Genomic DNA, 18,292 nt, shown 5'->3' on the forward strand with positions numbered 1-18,292 from the left:
CTGAGAATGTGCCTGTTCATAAAATAATATTGGCAGTCTTACTTTTCTGATCAGAAAATGATTGAGTTTCAATTTCAGGACCTATATCTGATAAAGGTGAAATATGTGGTACTTGTACCAAAACAATGATGAACTGCCCAGGGCATTTTGGGTATATTGATCTTCCTTTACCAGTTGTTAATCCTTTATTTCATAAAATCATTGGAACCGTTTTGAAAATGTCCTGTCTTTCATGTTTTCATATACAAACACCAAGTAAGTATATTCATCTGTTTTCTATTCATTTCACAGGCTGTGAGTTTCAAATAATTCAACAGAATCTGAGAATATAATTTGTTATTGGTAGGTCAAATAGTAGTTCTTATAAATATACCATTTATAAATGTATGCAATGAAAACTTTTGGTGAAAAAATTCTAAAATTGAAAATTTAAGCACACTAATCAGAACATCTGTATTTCAAATTATCAATAGGGGCTTCAAAAATTGTTATCGAAGGTGTATATATTCCTCCTCTTTCTGTAGTAGATAGTTATATGGAACATACTGCTACAATTAATTATATTTCAAAAATATACTCTGCTGGTAAGATCATAATTTGTGGCGACAACAATATCCCTGACGCATTTTGTTCAATGAAGATCTTGGTCCGAATGTGGTTTGTCCAGAAAACTCACGCACTAGTTCTATTATATTCATTCGATTATCATAAACTATTAAACCAATAATACTCCAAATTAAAAAAATGTTTACTTAGATTCAATATTCTCATCATTCATTAATATGTGTGTCCCAATCTTTCAAAATAAATTACATCATTTAGCAGTGTGTTTTGATTTAAAAAATGATACAAATGAATAACAAAAATATGATCTCCTACCACGTTATTACCTGGTAGGAGATCATCATGAAAAATGAGAAATAAAACTGTTTATTTACAATTTTTATTTGTAACTAACATTACTGCAGTTTCGTCCTATAAGAACATTTTCAAACATTTACAATTGTTAATTGTAATTATTTGAAAATGTCCTTATAGTAAGAAACTGCAGTAACGTTAGTTACAAATAAAAGTGGCAAAAAACATACAAAGTTTTATTTCTCATTTTATATATGATCCCCAAAAAATAAACCTGAACTTTTCCAGTATGGTGCAATTCTGGGTTGAGGAAATAAGTTTTCAGGAAGAAAAATCTATATACAAGTCTCAATAACAAGCAAATTTTTTTATTTAACTAGAGCATTCGATATGGTGAACCATAGCTTACTTCTGAAAAAACTGCTCAGAATTGAAATCAGGGCAGTTGCCAATGACTGGGTTGCCTTATATATAAAAAAAAAGACAAGTGGTAAGGATTGATTCGATGAAGTCACATCCTGCTTCTGTTATAATGGGAGTTCCGCAGAGCTCAACCCTGCTCCAATTCTTTTTATACTCTTCATGAGTGATATAGAAAATTCAAATATGTCACAACAAAAAACAATAATCTATGCAAATTACACAACTCAAATGGTGGCAGGAAACGAGTTATCTCTTTCCGTAGAAGCAGCACATGAGGTATCACATGAATTCTCCAAGAGGTATAAAAATAATGGGTCAACAGTCAATGTCACCAAAACGGTATTTATGATTTTCCAGCAGAAAAACATTTCCTATGATTTTTGTTCTCTTATAAAAATGGATAGTAAGTCCATTGAGCTTGTAAATCACTTCAAATATTTAGGTCTAACCATCGATCAAACACTAAAATGGGAAGTACAAATAGAAAATATAGTAACAAAACTGAGCAACATATATTTTATAATAAAACAGTCACGTGGAACTGTCTCGATGGAAGTGCTAAAATTAATATACTATGGACTTGTGCAGTCTATTTTATCTTACGGATTGCCCTTCTGGGGAAACTCAGCTCATGCCATGAAAGCATTTAAACCCCAAAAAAAAGTGATGAGATGCCTAGCTGGACTTCAGTATAAAGAATCATGAAAGAACACATTCACTCAGCTGTCCATACTTACTCTTTCCTGCCTGTACATATATGTAGTAGCTGTAAATATAAAAAAAAGAATCTCACAACACAAAAAATAATATGTGCCATAACTACAACACGAAGGGGTAACGAATTGAGACTACCTTACTCACGTTTGGCGGTGGGACAGGACTCTGCGAGTTATCAAGGCATCATTTACTATAACCATGCAGTCAAACTATTTGGAAATAAATGCAGTCTGCAAACATTTAAATCGAGACTATACAGTCACCTAGCAAATAATGTATTTTATTCTGTGCAAGAATTTATAATCTCCTAATATAAGTCAATAAGATGCTTTTCTTTTATTTTTTTAATGTACATGTATATATCTATTTATATTTTATATACCCTAGTGCTTACGTTTGACTAGTCTGATAAAATTTTATGAGTGTTATGTAATGCAATGCAATTGTAAAAATTTTTAATGACGAATAAATTCTTTTCTATCCTATTCTATTCATATATTGGAATATCGTTTCAAAAATAGTTGATGTTATTCTTTCGTAAATTTTTCAGCCCATGTTAAAAAGATCTTGACAATACAAATAAAATTATTGAATTGTGGACTGTTGACTGAAGCCATGGAAGTTGAGGCCAAAATAACAGAATTGATCTTGGAATATGAAAAATATGAAAATATTCCCGAAGAAAGTATTTCATCCATATTGGCATATGACCAATTGGCTACTGAAACTTTTGGTGAGTAACTATTTTATCTCTGTATTGTCCTTTTTAGGATTGTGGTATGCTTATTGAAAAACATTCAAACATACCATTGCACAATTCTGAGAGAACACATGACTTTACTAACTTTATTCTATTTTTTTCAGAAAAACTTGGTGGTAGATATGTGTTGAGCACAAACACTGAAAAGTTACAAAATCATGTCATATATGAAATGTTGAAAGAGGTGAAAACTAAAGCTGCTTGTATGTTTTGCAAACAAAGAATTGACAGGATTCAAGCTTTGAAAAATAGGATAATACTGAACATTAGGAAATCAGATTTGTAAGTAAACTCAAAAAATATATTGCATTTTTCTTCATTAAATTCATTTCTTTCAAGGAACAAATCTGCAATTGGTGATAGAGTCTCCGAGGCCCAGTCGAGATACATCACTCCTGAAGAATCACGGAAATACATGAGAAATATTTGGAAAAATGAAAAAGATTTTCTGGTGCAGTTGATATCTGTTCTTTCAGATATCACCATGGAGCATCCCACAGATGCTCTCTTCTTCGAAGTTTTACCAGTGCCACCAAATAACGTTAGACCCGTAAGTTACATCTCATAAGCAATAAATATCTGTGTATGATATTCTGAATAATTCCTATGATTACATAAAAAAATCCATTTCATTCTACCACAATTCTTTATTTTCTCCTGGTACTATGTTTTGTTGGAAATACAAATGCCTCAAAAGTTTGTTTCCAAAATGAATCTGTCAAAGTAATGAAAACAAAATGATATAGCTACTGATGCAAACAACCTTACTTTTATTCATGAAATTCATTTGGTTATTTTTTGGTCATTTGTTTAAAATTCTTCAACACTTTATTGCACTGTAAATACGCTGTCTGTTCAAAAAATGAGATGAATTTTCATTTTTCTAAAAAAATATTTATATTTTTGTCAATTTATATTTTGTTCCCTTTAAAGTAGTTCCCCTCAGATATAATACACTTTGCCAACGTTTTTCTAATCCTCAAAGCAGTTCTGATATGCACTTTTTGGTAGGTCCTTGAGCTCTCCCAGCGATTCGGTTTTTATGTCCTCAATCGTCGCGAAATGCCGTCTTTTCACGGGTCTTCTCAATTTTGGGAAGAGGAAAAATTCATAGAGGGCCAAATGTCGTGAATACGGTGGCTGAGGCATGATAACGGTGTTTACATTATCGTGATGTAAAAGCCATGCATTGTTTTTTGACAATACCAAACGTATTCTTCATATCGTTTCTTGTAAGTGGGCCTAATATAATATTCCTTATTGACCGTACGACCATGTGGCAAGAACTCCTGATGCACTACGCCACAGTAATCGATGAAAACAGTGAGCAAAACCTTGACATTTGATCGAACTTGGCATAATTTTTTTGGGTCTCTTGGTTCTCCTGGGCTCTTCCATTAGGATGATTGGACTTTGATTTCGATGTCATAACCTTGCAATAGATATCTTTGTATGTGGTGACTTGAATGTCAATTACCTAGAAAATACTACTGAAAAGATCCAATCAGATGAACTACTACTCAATTTCAATTTACAAGTGACATCTTTGACTCCTACTAGAGTTTTTACCAACCAGTCAGGGAAAACTTCATCTACTAAAGTCGATTACATACCAACAAACGTTGAGAACATGTTTTGCAAATCTAATGTTTATGAAGGTAGTTTTGATGTAATATATAACAAAACTGATATAGATGAGAGCTTTCTGGCCTTCATGAATATCATAAGTGATGCTATCGATAAATGTCCGACCAAAAAACACAAATCGTCCACTAGTAATAAACATAACTGGATAACTCCTGAAGTGAAACAGGCCAGTCTTGATTTAAAAAGTATGCATTGGTTATGTAAAAATATAGGCAACGAAGATTCTCGGGATGCATACGAAAAAGCGAAGAAAGACTATGAATCATTAATAAAAGCTTCAAAGTTGAATTTTTACGAAAATGTAACTAATAATTCTAACAATAAAAATAGAACAGTTTGGAATCTAGTCAACAAAGAAACGAACAGAAAAAAAATTCAAAGAGATATTACTCTCAACTATAATAATAAAGTAATCACAGATAGAGATCATGTTGCGAACATGTTTGGGGACTATTTCTCTTCAGTGGTGGAAAATAGCATAGCAGACCATTTTGGCGACAATAGATCATCCGTATGAACGTTATCTGGAATTGAATTGAATAATTTTTTCTTTATGCCCGTTAACGAATGTGAAATTGACGCAGTAATTAACAGTCTAAAAAATGAAAAATGTACAGGAATTGATAATATATCAGTGAGAATTTTAAAAGAAATTAAGTTACACACTTCAAAACATTTAGCTTATTTGTTGAATCTATCAGTCACAAGTGGCAAATTCCCTTCAATTCTAAAAACAGCCATGATCATACCAGTTCATAAGAAGAACGATACATCGGATATTACAAAATATCGCCCCATGGCCCTGCTAAGCAATTTCTCAAAAATTTTTGAAAAGGTTGTGAATGAGAGAATATTAAGATTTTTATCAAGGTTTAAGATCCTGTCCGATTCTCAACATGGTTTTTGCAAAGGCAAGTCCACTCAATCAGCTACTTGGAGATTCTTAGAAATCATATACGCTTCTTTAGATAGTGGTAAGCATGTTGCAGGAGTATTCTTCGATCTGTCACGTGCGTTCGATTGTTTAAATTTTAAATTCATCGAGAGCAAATTATATAATCTAGGATTTAGAGGAGACTTTCTAGAATGGATCATTGACTTTCTTACAGATCATATGATGTTTGTCAAGATTAAAAATATGAAATCAGACTATCATGATATATGTTCTGGAGTTCCTCAAGGCTCTGTGTTAGGTCCGCTGATCTTTCTGTTGTTTGTAAATGATCTGCCTACTTATTTCACCTGTAATGAATATGCTCACTCTTTTCGTAGATGACACGTCTTTAGCTGTATCAGCAGAGAGTCGGGAGGAATTAAAATCAAAAACAGAGGAATTAATATCACTGTTCTTAAATTGGTGTGAAATGAACAATCTGATTGTAAACTTGACCAAAACAAAATATATCTATTTTAGTTTAAAAAACGATCTGAAAAAGCAATCGCTTGCTTTACTAATCAATGAAATGGCACTGGCATACACAAGCTGTACAAAATTCCTTGGCGTTCATGTAGACAACTGTTTGAAGTGGTCTGACCATATCACAGTTGTATGTAAAAAACCAATCAAGGGTATTATGCGATCTCATATGCCTTTAAACGCCATTTTAGATGTATATTACAGTCTGGTCTATAGCCATCTAAGTTATAACGTGATCCTATGGGGAAACAGTGCTGACAAAGATAGGGTTTTCATTGCTCAAAAAAAAAGTTATTAGGAAATTACTAGGCATCCCTTGGAGGGAATCATGCAAGACATTTTTCATTAGTCATCAAATTTTAACCTTTCCCTGCATCTACATCTTTAAAATACTTTTATACGTTCGCGAATGTATAAAAATTGCGCTATGTATTTATAGAAATTATCTCTACTTTCAGTAATCATGCGCAATATGACGCACATTTTAATATGTTTGTAATCGTGTTTGAAACTTGAAGCAATTCATTTTGAATGCTTCATTTTTAGATTTATATGTACACATATTTGATATCTTTACAATTTTCCTTTTGGCGTATTTCTCAGACAAAAATTTTCTGCCACTCCTGTGAATGATTATAAAATACTCTGTTGAAATAAATGTATCTATCTATCTATCTATCTATCTAACAGACTGTACTAAGAACTCATTCTATCATAGCTACCCAACTCGATATGCAGAGGAGTTGAGCATTCCTAAACATAAAACTATAAAATTCGAACATTCTCCCAAATATATGGGAATAAAGTTATTCAATCAGTTACCATACCATTTTAAACAGATGAACACTGTAGCATTTAAAAAAGCAGTTAAAACATTGCTTCTTTCGAAGGCCTACTATAGTATTGGTGAATTTCTCTCGGACCATCTCGACTGAATGGGTTCATGTGGCTTTGGCATGACATATTCAATTTTTATAACTACAATTGTTTTAATTTTTGTAATTCTGACTTTTATTGTATAAATTTTTATTGTATTATTTTTATCTATGGATCTACAATTTTATCGTTTGATGTGATTTTTATGTGGTTAATACTGACCTATCCTTTACGTTTGTCAACGTCTTTCAGGATGAATAAATATTATTATTATAGATCAGTGGTGTATCAGGGTTGCAGTGGCTCTTTGTAGTGAAAAGCAGAATTCTAGTGAATGGTTTATTCTCAATATAAGGTGACTCAACAAAACTAAAATAGTGCACATTCAGCCAGAGTTACGCTTGAACTTAATATCCTTACCTACCTACCTTACCTACCTACCTACCTAGTGCAGGCACCAACCAAATATTCAGAAGGATGATATTATTAGTTTTAATAAACCCAAAGCACGAAAACAGTTTCATCAGAAAATTAGATTTTTCTCACTTTCAAATTATCTTGCAGTACTCACGACAAAATAGGTACTTCCTGTTTTCATATTGATCTAAAAAACTTTCTTTGAAAAACATTCTCGAACCACTAATTGTTGCCATACCCAGAACAAGAAAAGGTATTGTGGGTCATATAAACAAGTGGTGATGTGGAAACCACGCTTATAACCTTATACCAATAATTTATCACCAGTTATGACCCTTTTAAGCAAATCTGGATCGCCGTTGACGTCATTCAACAATTCCTGAGCGATACCCATGCGACGGTTTTTATACATTTTTGTGACTCACAGTATAGTCACAGTATGCTACTGTCAATATTTCAAGTGTTTTTGACTACATTTCCATTTTTTATACAAAATGTTATGCAAAAAATCGCCGAAAACGCAGAACACTTCTAACTTTTATGCCTCTCACCAACAAACTGAACATGCTGAACAGCAGGAACGGTGAACATATGTTCAATATGAGTGTATCAACATAAAAAAAACGCTAATTGAATGTACGTAGCCCGTGAAATTTGAACATTCACCTTATTTTTGGATAATCCATGTACATTATACCTATTTTATATTCCAATGATATTTAACAATTTATGTTCCATTCCAAATTCGAGTTTGAAATAAAATATTACAATAAAAAAGTTATTATTATGAGATGTGAAAGGCTCTCAGTTTATTCGTCATGAAAAAAACTAGTTGTGTAGTATTAACGACTCTAAACTGTAGCGATATGGCTATTGATGCCATATCGCTATCACTGTCAAGTGATAGCGATATGGCATCAATAGCCAAATTTTGGCATCGAGTCATGCTCGTTTAGCTATGTCTCTTTGATGTGGATAAGTGGAATTCATAACCCCCGACGTGAAATGAATCTATTGAAAACACCTTTCCCCACCAAAAGAAAATTTCTGACACTTGATGTATGTTTCGCTAACAAAGTTAGCATTATCAGGAGATATCTAAGACTGTCTTAGTCGTGGTTAAAAAAACATGCATCGAGAGACAACAATTTTGTTCTGGTGAGGGAAAAATATTTTGAGTAGTTATAAATTATGTGTTTCATAGGGTCAGATAATTTTTGTCGTTTGCGTAATGATTTGTTATCCCAAGTGTTATATTACATTTAAATAATTCGTTTTAAGGTGAATTTTGTCAATGGCAGAATGATTGAAAATAAACAATCTCAAACTTACAAAACAATTTTACAAAACGTTATTTTGATGAGGGCCATCATTCAAGTTATCCGAAATAAAGGAGACCCAAACACTTTAACGATTTCTGAAGCAAAGGTAAATATGTTTTCATTATTGTTATCAGTTATTACTTTCTTGTGTTTAATTTGTAGGAAGCATACAATTATGCCAGAGGAAATACCGCCATAGAAAAATTGAATAACATTTGGGAAGAAATTCAAAATGATGTAAATGGCCTTGTTGATAAAGTATCAACCCACAGTCAAGAAGGCGAAGGACTCAAGCAGGTAAGAAATATCACACTATAAATATTTCATCAAATATTCGTGAATTTTATCATTTATATATATATATTTCGTTGAGATGTTCAAAATATTGTAATTGAATTCAGTAGCCCTCAGAAAATTATTAAACAATATAGTTTAACATCAGAAAGCACGAAATTTTTTTCATTAACCAAATCCATGTCATGTGTAAAAAATTTAATAAACTGTATTATGTCTCGATAGGTAGAATTGGAATGTATGGTGTAAAATGAAAATATTGAAACGCTGTAGATAGAGTCTTTCTTATTCTGTTGTGAGAAAAGTGTAGTAGAAAATGTATTATTTCACCAGCCTCAAAGATTTCGACTGTTAATTTTTTTTTAAATATTCATAAGACTTATTTTCGATTTAGACTATAACAAATTTTGTAGACATGCTTTCTAACAAAACATTATTTTAACTTTTCCAACTTACACAAGTTACTAATTTATACATTCGATAAAAAGGATAAAATCATAGTGACCTCCACGAGCATAACACCAGATGTAAATGAGATATACACCTAAATCAATTTTATAAAACATGGTTCACAAAATCTCCTTGTGTGCAGTAGGTTCTGAAACCAGTTCCAAGGTTAGTATTGCATTATGTTGACAAATGACTTAATGCTTTAATAAATTACTGGACATGAGAAAAATACTTAATCCAGTTACCCTTCCAGTATTATCGAGTTTCATTGATTTTTACATTTCAAATTTCACTTCATTTCGTAGATTATAGAGAAGAAGGAAGGAATCATCCGAATGTGCATGATGGGCAAGCGTGTTAATTTCTCGGCTCGTTCAGTTATAACCCCGGATCCTAACCTTGATATTGACGAAATTGGAATTCCTGAAGAATTTGCTAAGCGATTGACTTACCCTGTAGCTGTTACTCCTTGGAATATTGAAGAGATGCGTAAACTAATATCAAATGGACCTAACAAACACCCTGGGTAAAGATGTCTGATATTTTTTGAAGTAACCGATTTATTGGAACTGTTTTTGTAACGATATTTTTTTAGGGCTGTCATGGTAGAGCAAAATGGAGTTGTGAGACGCATAAATCCAAAAAATAGTACTCAACACCAGAGTATACTAAAATGTTTGTTGACTCCTGATGAAAAAGGTACCAAACATGTGAAAATTGTAAGTAGTATATTTTCTGGTTTCTGAGAAAGGGTCTGAATTTTCAGTGTGTATTACTAGAACATCATTTTCAGGTACACCGTCATCTGTGCAATGGAGATATCTTATTATTAAATCGTCAGCCGACTTTGCATAAGCCCAGTATAATGGCTCATAGAGCTCGTATTCTGAAAGGGGAGAAAACATTAAGGTTGCACTATGCAAATTGTAAGGCTTACAATGCTGATTTTGATGGTGACGAAATGAATGCCCATTTTCCACAGAATGAGTTGGCTAGAAGTGAAGGATACAATATTGGTAAAATAGTTTGATTATTTTTATTGCTAAATGGATATGGATGTTTTGCTTTGAAATTTTCATGATAATATATCTAATAAAACCCATTCAACATTAATTGATGCATATAAAAATCACCTGAGTTTTGACAAAAAAGAAGGATAACATTTTTTTTAAACAAACTGTTTTTCAAAATATTCGTCTTTCAGATTAAAATACACCTTTGTCTTCCATTAATTTTTGACATGATGAAAAATATAACGTTTCCGCTTGTTTTTCCTAGTTTCACCTTTGCCTATTGGCAAACAAATTGTTGTATATCAAACAGTGTAAACTGTTCTTCAATCCCCCATACAAATAGTGGAGATATGTCAAATGGAGTAAAAAAAACAAGCACCCGTTTTCTTGGAAGTGCTGCGTGAATGAACAACTTTTGTTTATCTTGAAATACTCAGTGTACGGTTGCTTAGTTTTAACTTCATACAAATATACATATACTTTTTTTTTGAGGCATTGTGTGTAATGAAAAGAAAGTTAGTACAAGAAAAATGTATTTTAGAAGCTTTGCCCAAAGTAATTGCTCTTTTCATAATGGAAACAACTATTTAACTGTCTTCCCATTTCAATCAAAATTGTATTCAGTGATGAACTACTTTTTCACAGGAAAGTGAAACAACTCTTACTGGAAAAATTTTATTGTACCTCAGAATTTTTATTTAAGTACTCTTTGTAAATCGATTGATTGAAAAGGTTCATTATGACTTAGAGGAATACTTCAGTGTAATCTTTATTATACTCAGTAAATTGGGACTATATGGAATTTATTTTTTATTAATTTCAGAGAAAAAAAGATAGATGTTTGTTGGTACTTTATTACCAAAAGTTGAAGGAAGTATTTCGTGAACATTCAAGAGTGATTTTAATTTTATCGCAATCTTGCTTTTTTCAAATACCCATTGTCAATTGAGTACACTGTTAATTTTCAACACTGATTTTTTGGTAATCACCATTACACATTTCAGTAACACTATTTAATGCTTGTTTGAAAAAACATAGAAGGGAACCTTGGTTCACCCAAGTATTAGAATGTTGAATTTTTTCAGGTATATCGATGAAAAAAATTAACTGGCAGTTTTATTTTTTCAGTTAATGTTTCAAACCAGTATCTAGTGCCTAAAGATGGCACTCCTTTGAGCGGCCTTATTCAAGATCACATCATATCTGGGGTCCATCTTGGAACGAGAGGTCGATTTTTCACAAAGTACGGATAACCTAAACAACATTTGATGAATTCTTCTAAAGTTTCTTTCATTTTCAGGGAAGACTATCATCAATTGATTTACCAAGCACTAGCTTTTAAAACGACAGATATTATTTTATTACCACCAGCCATTTTGAAGCCCAATTGTTTGTGGTCTGGAAAACAATTAATATCAACTGTAATCATTAATGTTCTTCCTGAAGGGAAACCCCGTATTAATTTGACATCTACCTCAAAAATCCCAGTTAAGGTATGTATTATTATAGTTATTTAAATTCAAGTAATGCAGTTACTTCAAAATTGTAAATTTGTATTTTTGACAAGTAGAAGTTTCTGAATAAATAAGATGTGATGTTTTAAAAATCACATCTTATTTATTCATATAAGAAAATTTACCAGTTTTTTGATGTTTTTTTATTCAATCGCATATATCTTATTGCTTGGATTTTTATTCATATATGAATTGAACTCTGATATCTGCAATATGAAACACTTTGATTGAATGACTAAAATGATTAAACTGAAAGGGGCATTATTAGAGATTCCCACATTTTTTCTATAAAGATAGAGGGGTAGAAAGCCAAAACTTTTCCACTCCACTAATGTGATCTAATTAGAAACAAATCGCTGAAAAATCCTTTGATATTTTCTTTCCATTTCTCTTTCTTTCTGCTCTTTTATTTAAAAAAATTTTTCCTTTCTCGCTCTTGTTTTTGTAAGTTACAATTTTGTTCAACTATTGAACCTGTATCCAAGTAACACATATATCTCTTAGCAAGAGCGTGTATGAACACGCCTGAAAAAGCCATTTTATAGTGAACCTGTATTGCCGTTGTGTAAACTGTTTAGGGATAATCTCATAATAAAGTGTTACTTGAATACATTATTCCATCACATATTACTGAACTTTATAAATTTGTGTTATTACTCTGATAGGCTTGGCAATCATGTGAACCTAGACATTGGAAAGCTGGGGGAACCCTCTTCAAAACCGATAACGACATGAGTGAAGCAGAGGTTATTATAAGAAATGGTGAATTATTATGCGGTATTTTGGATAAGAATCATTATGGTGCTACAACTTATGGACTCACTCACTGCGTATATGAAGTAAGTTAGTTATTATTTATGTCTCATTCAGTATTTTATTGATGACTGAAGACAATTTTGAACCTCCTGGAAAAAGGGTTATGTAGTTATTATAATTTTTATTGTGCCTTACAAGTGAATTTCTCATTGTCAGTGGAAATTTATTCTAATTATGTCTCAAAGTAAAATCAATTATTAATGAAAATACAGAAACATGAATATTCATTACCAAATATGCTTTCAAGTGGTTGATAGATGTGGTTGAGATAATGTCAGTATTCAAGAACAGATGACAGGCAATCCTGAGGTTTGTGATCAAATTGCAATCAGGTAGTAATAACTTGAATTATTCTCATACTGTATATTATTTAGATAGTAATAGTCAGCTAGTCTTCCCAAGTCTTGGTGCAGCTGTGCTGACTTATAAAGTCATCGATTACTTTGTAAATTACGAACAAATATCAGGGAACCCAAGTTCGTACCTTGGCAAACTACTGATTGACTTTTTATCAGATCTGTGTAGATCAATACATTTTTTATATATACATTACATTTAGTTGAAATGTAGAACTGGAACCTCTGGTGTCGAATCAATCTAAAAACAAATACCGTTCCCAAACACTAGAACTACAACACTGTACTCCAAGCGTGTCTCACCAACCAAGTTGGCGTCTTCAGGAGATGAAGTAGACTGAGTCTACGTGCTTCGAGAAGAGTTCTGCAGTTATGGTGTTTGGGATCGGTGATTGTTTTGGATTACTTCTACACATGTAATTAATACAGATATTGGTCATGTCTGTTATACTTTGAGTTTTCTGAGAACAAAATAGAGACAGTATTATTTTTATTTCAATTGTTTGCTCAGCCTAGATCATATTACAAGGCCTAATTATTTCATTTTTATTTCCAGTTGTATGGAGGCACTTACGCTACAAGGTTACTATCATCATTTGGCAAGATTTTCATGTATTTTCTTCAGCAAGAAGGTTTCACTTTGGGAGTTCGAGATATATTGACGGTTCCACAAGCTGACGCTAAGAGGAAGAAACTTATTAAAAGTTGTCGGCAAATAGGAAATGGCGTTATGGCTACTGCTTTGAATTTACCCAAAAATACGTCACCCACAGAAATTCTAGATAAACTTGAAGAATTAAGCAGCACCAATCCTAAAATGAGAACACTTGTTGACAGACAGTATAAGACATCATTAGATAAGTACACAAATGAAATAAATAAGTGAGTATTTCTGATTTGAAATATATAGAAGTGCAGTAGGGCCACATATTTTTATCATTCGTTTCTTGAAAACCACGACTTTGAAAGTCCAAAATTTTGACTTCAATCTCAAACTTTTGACTTGTTCGAAATTTGAAGATCAAGTCATAATTTCAGAATTGAACTTATAAACATTTGATTACACTTTCTGGATATGAACCCATGTTTTCCACCTTTCCGAAAATATTAGATAATGATAAACTGTATATACATATAGTGGGCGTATTATCAAAAACTGTTCATCTTCAAATTTTTTGTTAATATGTTTTGTAATCAAAAACAGCGGGACACTTTATATTGAGGAAGCTATGATATGGCATGAAGTGCCTCTTTTTATCTACATCCATTTATCCTCTGAAGCCGCCTTATATTATTTCAAATAGGGAAAGGAGTCAAAACTTTGATTCAATGTTGTTTTATTTCACTATACAAACTTGTCAGCTCGGTTTTCAAAACCGATGCCAAATTTTAATTTCTATATAGTGTTTATATCATGGATGGCTTCGGATGGGTCCAAGATGATTCTTGGACTTTTCTAAAGCTTTTGACTGTGTTAACCATCAAATTCGAGATATGGTATCATAAGTATAATTAATGATGGGTTTGATTCATATTTATCTGATCGCTTTCAAAAAGTCAGCCTGGGTAACAAGGTTTCAAAACTTTGCTGGCGTCTCTACTGGTGTACCCCATGGGTCCATTGTAGTTTCTACTTTGTTGTTTTTATCAATGATCTACTTCATGCCATTGATAGAAACAATGACATTTGTTCAATAGCTCCATATACTTCATATGATACTAACGTATTGGTCAAACATAATAATAATGACAGCTGAATAATTGTATGCCAAAATTAGCATATGGGTGCAAGAGAATGAACTCTGTCTTAACAAAGACAAAACTGTATGCACTTCATTCAGTAGGTCAATACACTCAGAAAGAACCATTTCTTCAAATGAAACAATCCTTGAATATCAGGAACAGTCTAAAATGCTTGGATTGGTAATTAGTTGTAACCTCAACTAAGCCAAACATTGAAATTCTTTGCACTAAATTGGCCAGAACGATATATTCTCTAAAAATTGCTACAAGACAATATAGTAGAGTCATATTAGGACAACTATATTTTGCAACAGTTTATAGCCATCTGAGTTATTCTATTATACTAGGTCAAGCTTCTGAAGTTGACAGTTGTAATGTAAAAAAAAAGTTATAAGTATTTTTTTAAATTTAAAGTACAATGAGAGCTGTAGAGATCAATTTAGAGAAATGAGCATTTTGACATTATAATCACCATGGAGATTTCTTGTTTTGTTAACTAATTTAGTGATCCAATAATTTTTCTGGAAAAAGGTCGGCGTGTCGAATTTAATTAAATTCGGCAAGAAAACAATTGTATTTCTTAAGGAAAAATTGATCCCCTTACCCAACCAACCTTTTTGCAGATTTCTTGTTTTGTTTTAAAAAATAAATCAGTTCTCAACCAGACCCGCAAATATCATGCGTACGCCACAAAATATAAAATACTCTTAATGCCATGTAAGTACAATACAAAAGGTCTATTTTATAATGGTTGCAAAATATTAAATAAATCTCCTACCAATGTAAAAGATATATACAGTTTGAATAGATTCAAAATAGAATTGAGATCACTGTTGATAAAAATGTAGGTCTACTCTCTGAATGTGTTTTTTCCTATGTGAAAATGTATTTTATTTCTCTTTCTTTTCATTATTATACCATTGTATGGCATTATGTAACGGGTCAGTTATTATTATTATTGTAAGATTCTTATACTGAAATGTAATATATATGATATAACTGGAACAAGTCTCAGGTGATTACTTGCAGCATCCCCAGCATCTTGGGTCCACTTTCTTCCTTAATATGCATCAATTATTTAACATATTCAACATCTAAGATAATTTTACTTTATTTGCTTCATTACAACCAAACAACCCTTGTTCATTTTCCTTCTTCTTTTCACAAAGCTAGTTGTTATGTTTGCTTTGGCTGTATGATGTAGTTTTAATCACATTCTTTAATTTTACAGAGCTTGTCTGCCGGCAGGCCTCATTTCCAAGTTTCCTCACAACAACCTTCAACTAATGGTACAGTCGGGAGCCAAAGGATCAACCGTCAATACTATGCAGATTTCGTGTCTTTTGGGTCAGATTGAATTGGAGGGAAAACGTCCTCCGCTTATGATTTCAGGAAGATCCTTGCCAAGCTTTCCACCTTTTGAGTTTTCACCTCGTTCTGGAGGGTTCATCGATGGCAGATTTATGACAGGAATTCAGCCCCAGGAATTTTTCTTTCACTGCATGGCAGGACGTGAGGTAAATATTAATGATTCAAACTTGTAGTTTCTTCTTAAATAGTCATTGAGTGGAGAAGTCTTTCATGAAAGTCTATCTTTTTCAGGGATTGATTGACACTGCTGTTAAAACTAGTCGTAGTGGATATCTGCAAAGATGTTTGATAAAACACTTGGAGGGGCTTCGTGTACATTATGATATGACTGTGAGAAATAGTGACGCAAGTGTTATACAGGTAATATATCACAAGGATATATCTAGAAAATGCAGTGGATTGCTGTTAATTTTTGTTGTTGTTTTATAATTTCATGATTTGTATTATAGAAAAAATGATTGGTGAAATTTATTCCATTATTTTTTCAAGAATATATATTCTGATTATACCTCACATAATTACCAGTAAAAACTACCTACTCAGGTACTTAATCAATCATAATTACCTCAACTTCCATAAACCTAAGGTACATCCTCAATTATGATTACCTAGAGCATATTATATCTTCTACATAAATGATAATATGTCAATGTTTCTCTTTCAATAGATACTTTTAATACAGAACTCATTAGGCAAATTGCAGAAAAAAAACTTATTTAAAGCTGAATTAATAGATAAAATACTTTCCAAAAAAATCTATGCAAAAGCGATTCGGGAAGATTAGGATAACATCTGTTTCTAAGAAAACAAATTTAGTAATGATGATCTATTTAAATCTAGTTAGTCATTCAGTGAAATGTTTAAATTTTCAAATTAACTAATTTCCATTATTTCCAAATAACTTAGCATCAAACCTTCATTTTCTATGTGTAAAATTCCAAAGATATGATTTTTTAATATATTATTTACATAGTTCATATGATGTTCTTGGATGTCATTCCTAAATGTTTGCCAGTTTGACCAATATATACCTTGGGACAGGTTCCACAATTTAATTTATATACTCCTGATTTCTCGAATTTTGATGTTTTTACTTCTTGAAATAAATATTTAGGAATATTTATTAACATGGTACCAATAATAATATCATCTGCTACAGCAACTACATTATGGAAGTAACTATCTAGAGCTGATTATACAAATGAATGATCTAGACAGTGAATCCTATTACCAATTTTTTCATATTGTGGAAGGTGACAATACTCAAAAAAGTTAATGACAAATAGTAATAAAAGAAGTCTCAACATTTCTATCGGTGATATTTAATCTGTTTATTTTATTCAGTTCCTTTATGGCGAAGATGGGATGGATGTAACGAAAGCACAGTTCCTTAATGAAAAGCAACTTGGTTTTCTATCAGAAAATGTTAGCGTCCTTTCCCAAAAGGATATTATAAAACAACTTAAACGTGACAAAAACCAAGATCAGCTGAAACTACATAAAGAACAGGTAAGCCTTTTCCTTATTCAACTTTTGATAATTTTATGTCATTATAACAAATGACAAAACCATAGCTTTAGAACGCTTCTCATTTGTGCACTGATTATTGTTATATTTTAAAAGTAAATTTATTTGGTATTAGTTATTAATATTTCCTGTTACTTTCTTGTGAACTCTCCAGTAAAACAGCAATATTTACTGATAACACAACTACTGGCTTGAACATTGAAGATTTTAGAACGCTTGTTGAAGAAGATCTAGAAAAATAGTCAACTGGTGTGAACCAAATCATTTTTCCTTCAATATGATAAACATTGACATTATTTTACTTTGCAAAATTTGTCGATTAATTCAGAAATTTTAGAAAACATAATCTGTGCCAAATCATTTTTAAATCATATTGACAACTAACCCAAATTCGATGAACATTTAGCAACAAAGAAAAAAGTCGTCTTTCGGTTGCTATGCAGTTAAAATGATATCAATAAAATTATGGTTTTCTACTGCTAAAAGGTGTCCCAATTTTTATTTGGAACACATGAGGTATGAAATTCCATTTTGGGGTTGTTGCAGCAAAACTATCGATCTAAGAGAAAATTTACAGTAGTGTCCTATAATGAGTCCTATAAACCGTTATTTTAAACTTGTAAAATATTACCTGAAGAACAACAAAAAGTTCTGTATGATACTGATACTTTATTGTCTAAGAACCAAAATACACCAACTGATTGGTCCGAATAAAAAAAAATAATGTGAAAGACAAGATGAAGGAAAAACAAGAGTTTGGGATTCATGAAA

The 18,292-nt window shown here is 31.9% G+C and overlaps 1 protein-coding gene across 1 annotated transcript in view; it reads left to right on the forward strand.

Moving 5' to 3' along the window:
* Positions 1-18,292, forward strand: part of RpI1 (RNA polymerase I subunit RpI1) — a 28,607-nt gene that overhangs the window by 645 nt on the left and 9,670 nt on the right. Inside the window, exons 3-18 of the mRNA XM_074172659.1 lie at positions 79-255; positions 2,549-2,731; positions 2,863-3,040; positions 3,098-3,308; positions 8,397-8,543; positions 8,600-8,734; positions 9,487-9,707; positions 9,777-9,900; positions 9,975-10,197; positions 11,323-11,437; positions 11,495-11,687; positions 12,374-12,547; positions 13,437-13,762; positions 15,855-16,140; positions 16,226-16,354; positions 17,339-17,503. Of these exons, the coding sequence (XP_074028760.1) occupies positions 79-255; positions 2,549-2,731; positions 2,863-3,040; positions 3,098-3,308; positions 8,397-8,543; positions 8,600-8,734; positions 9,487-9,707; positions 9,777-9,900; positions 9,975-10,197; positions 11,323-11,437; positions 11,495-11,687; positions 12,374-12,547; positions 13,437-13,762; positions 15,855-16,140; positions 16,226-16,354; positions 17,339-17,503 (2,987 nt within the window). The remainder of the gene's footprint in view (positions 1-78; positions 256-2,548; positions 2,732-2,862; positions 3,041-3,097; positions 3,309-8,396; positions 8,544-8,599; positions 8,735-9,486; positions 9,708-9,776; positions 9,901-9,974; positions 10,198-11,322; positions 11,438-11,494; positions 11,688-12,373; positions 12,548-13,436; positions 13,763-15,854; positions 16,141-16,225; positions 16,355-17,338; positions 17,504-18,292) is intronic.

This window comes from Leptinotarsa decemlineata, unplaced genomic scaffold (assembly GCF_025532065.1).
Source record: "Leptinotarsa decemlineata unplaced genomic scaffold, Ldec_3_MD MMD2_tig00000133_RagTag_RagTag, whole genome shotgun sequence".
NCBI classification, from domain to species: domain Eukaryota; kingdom Metazoa; phylum Arthropoda; class Insecta; order Coleoptera; family Chrysomelidae; genus Leptinotarsa; species Leptinotarsa decemlineata.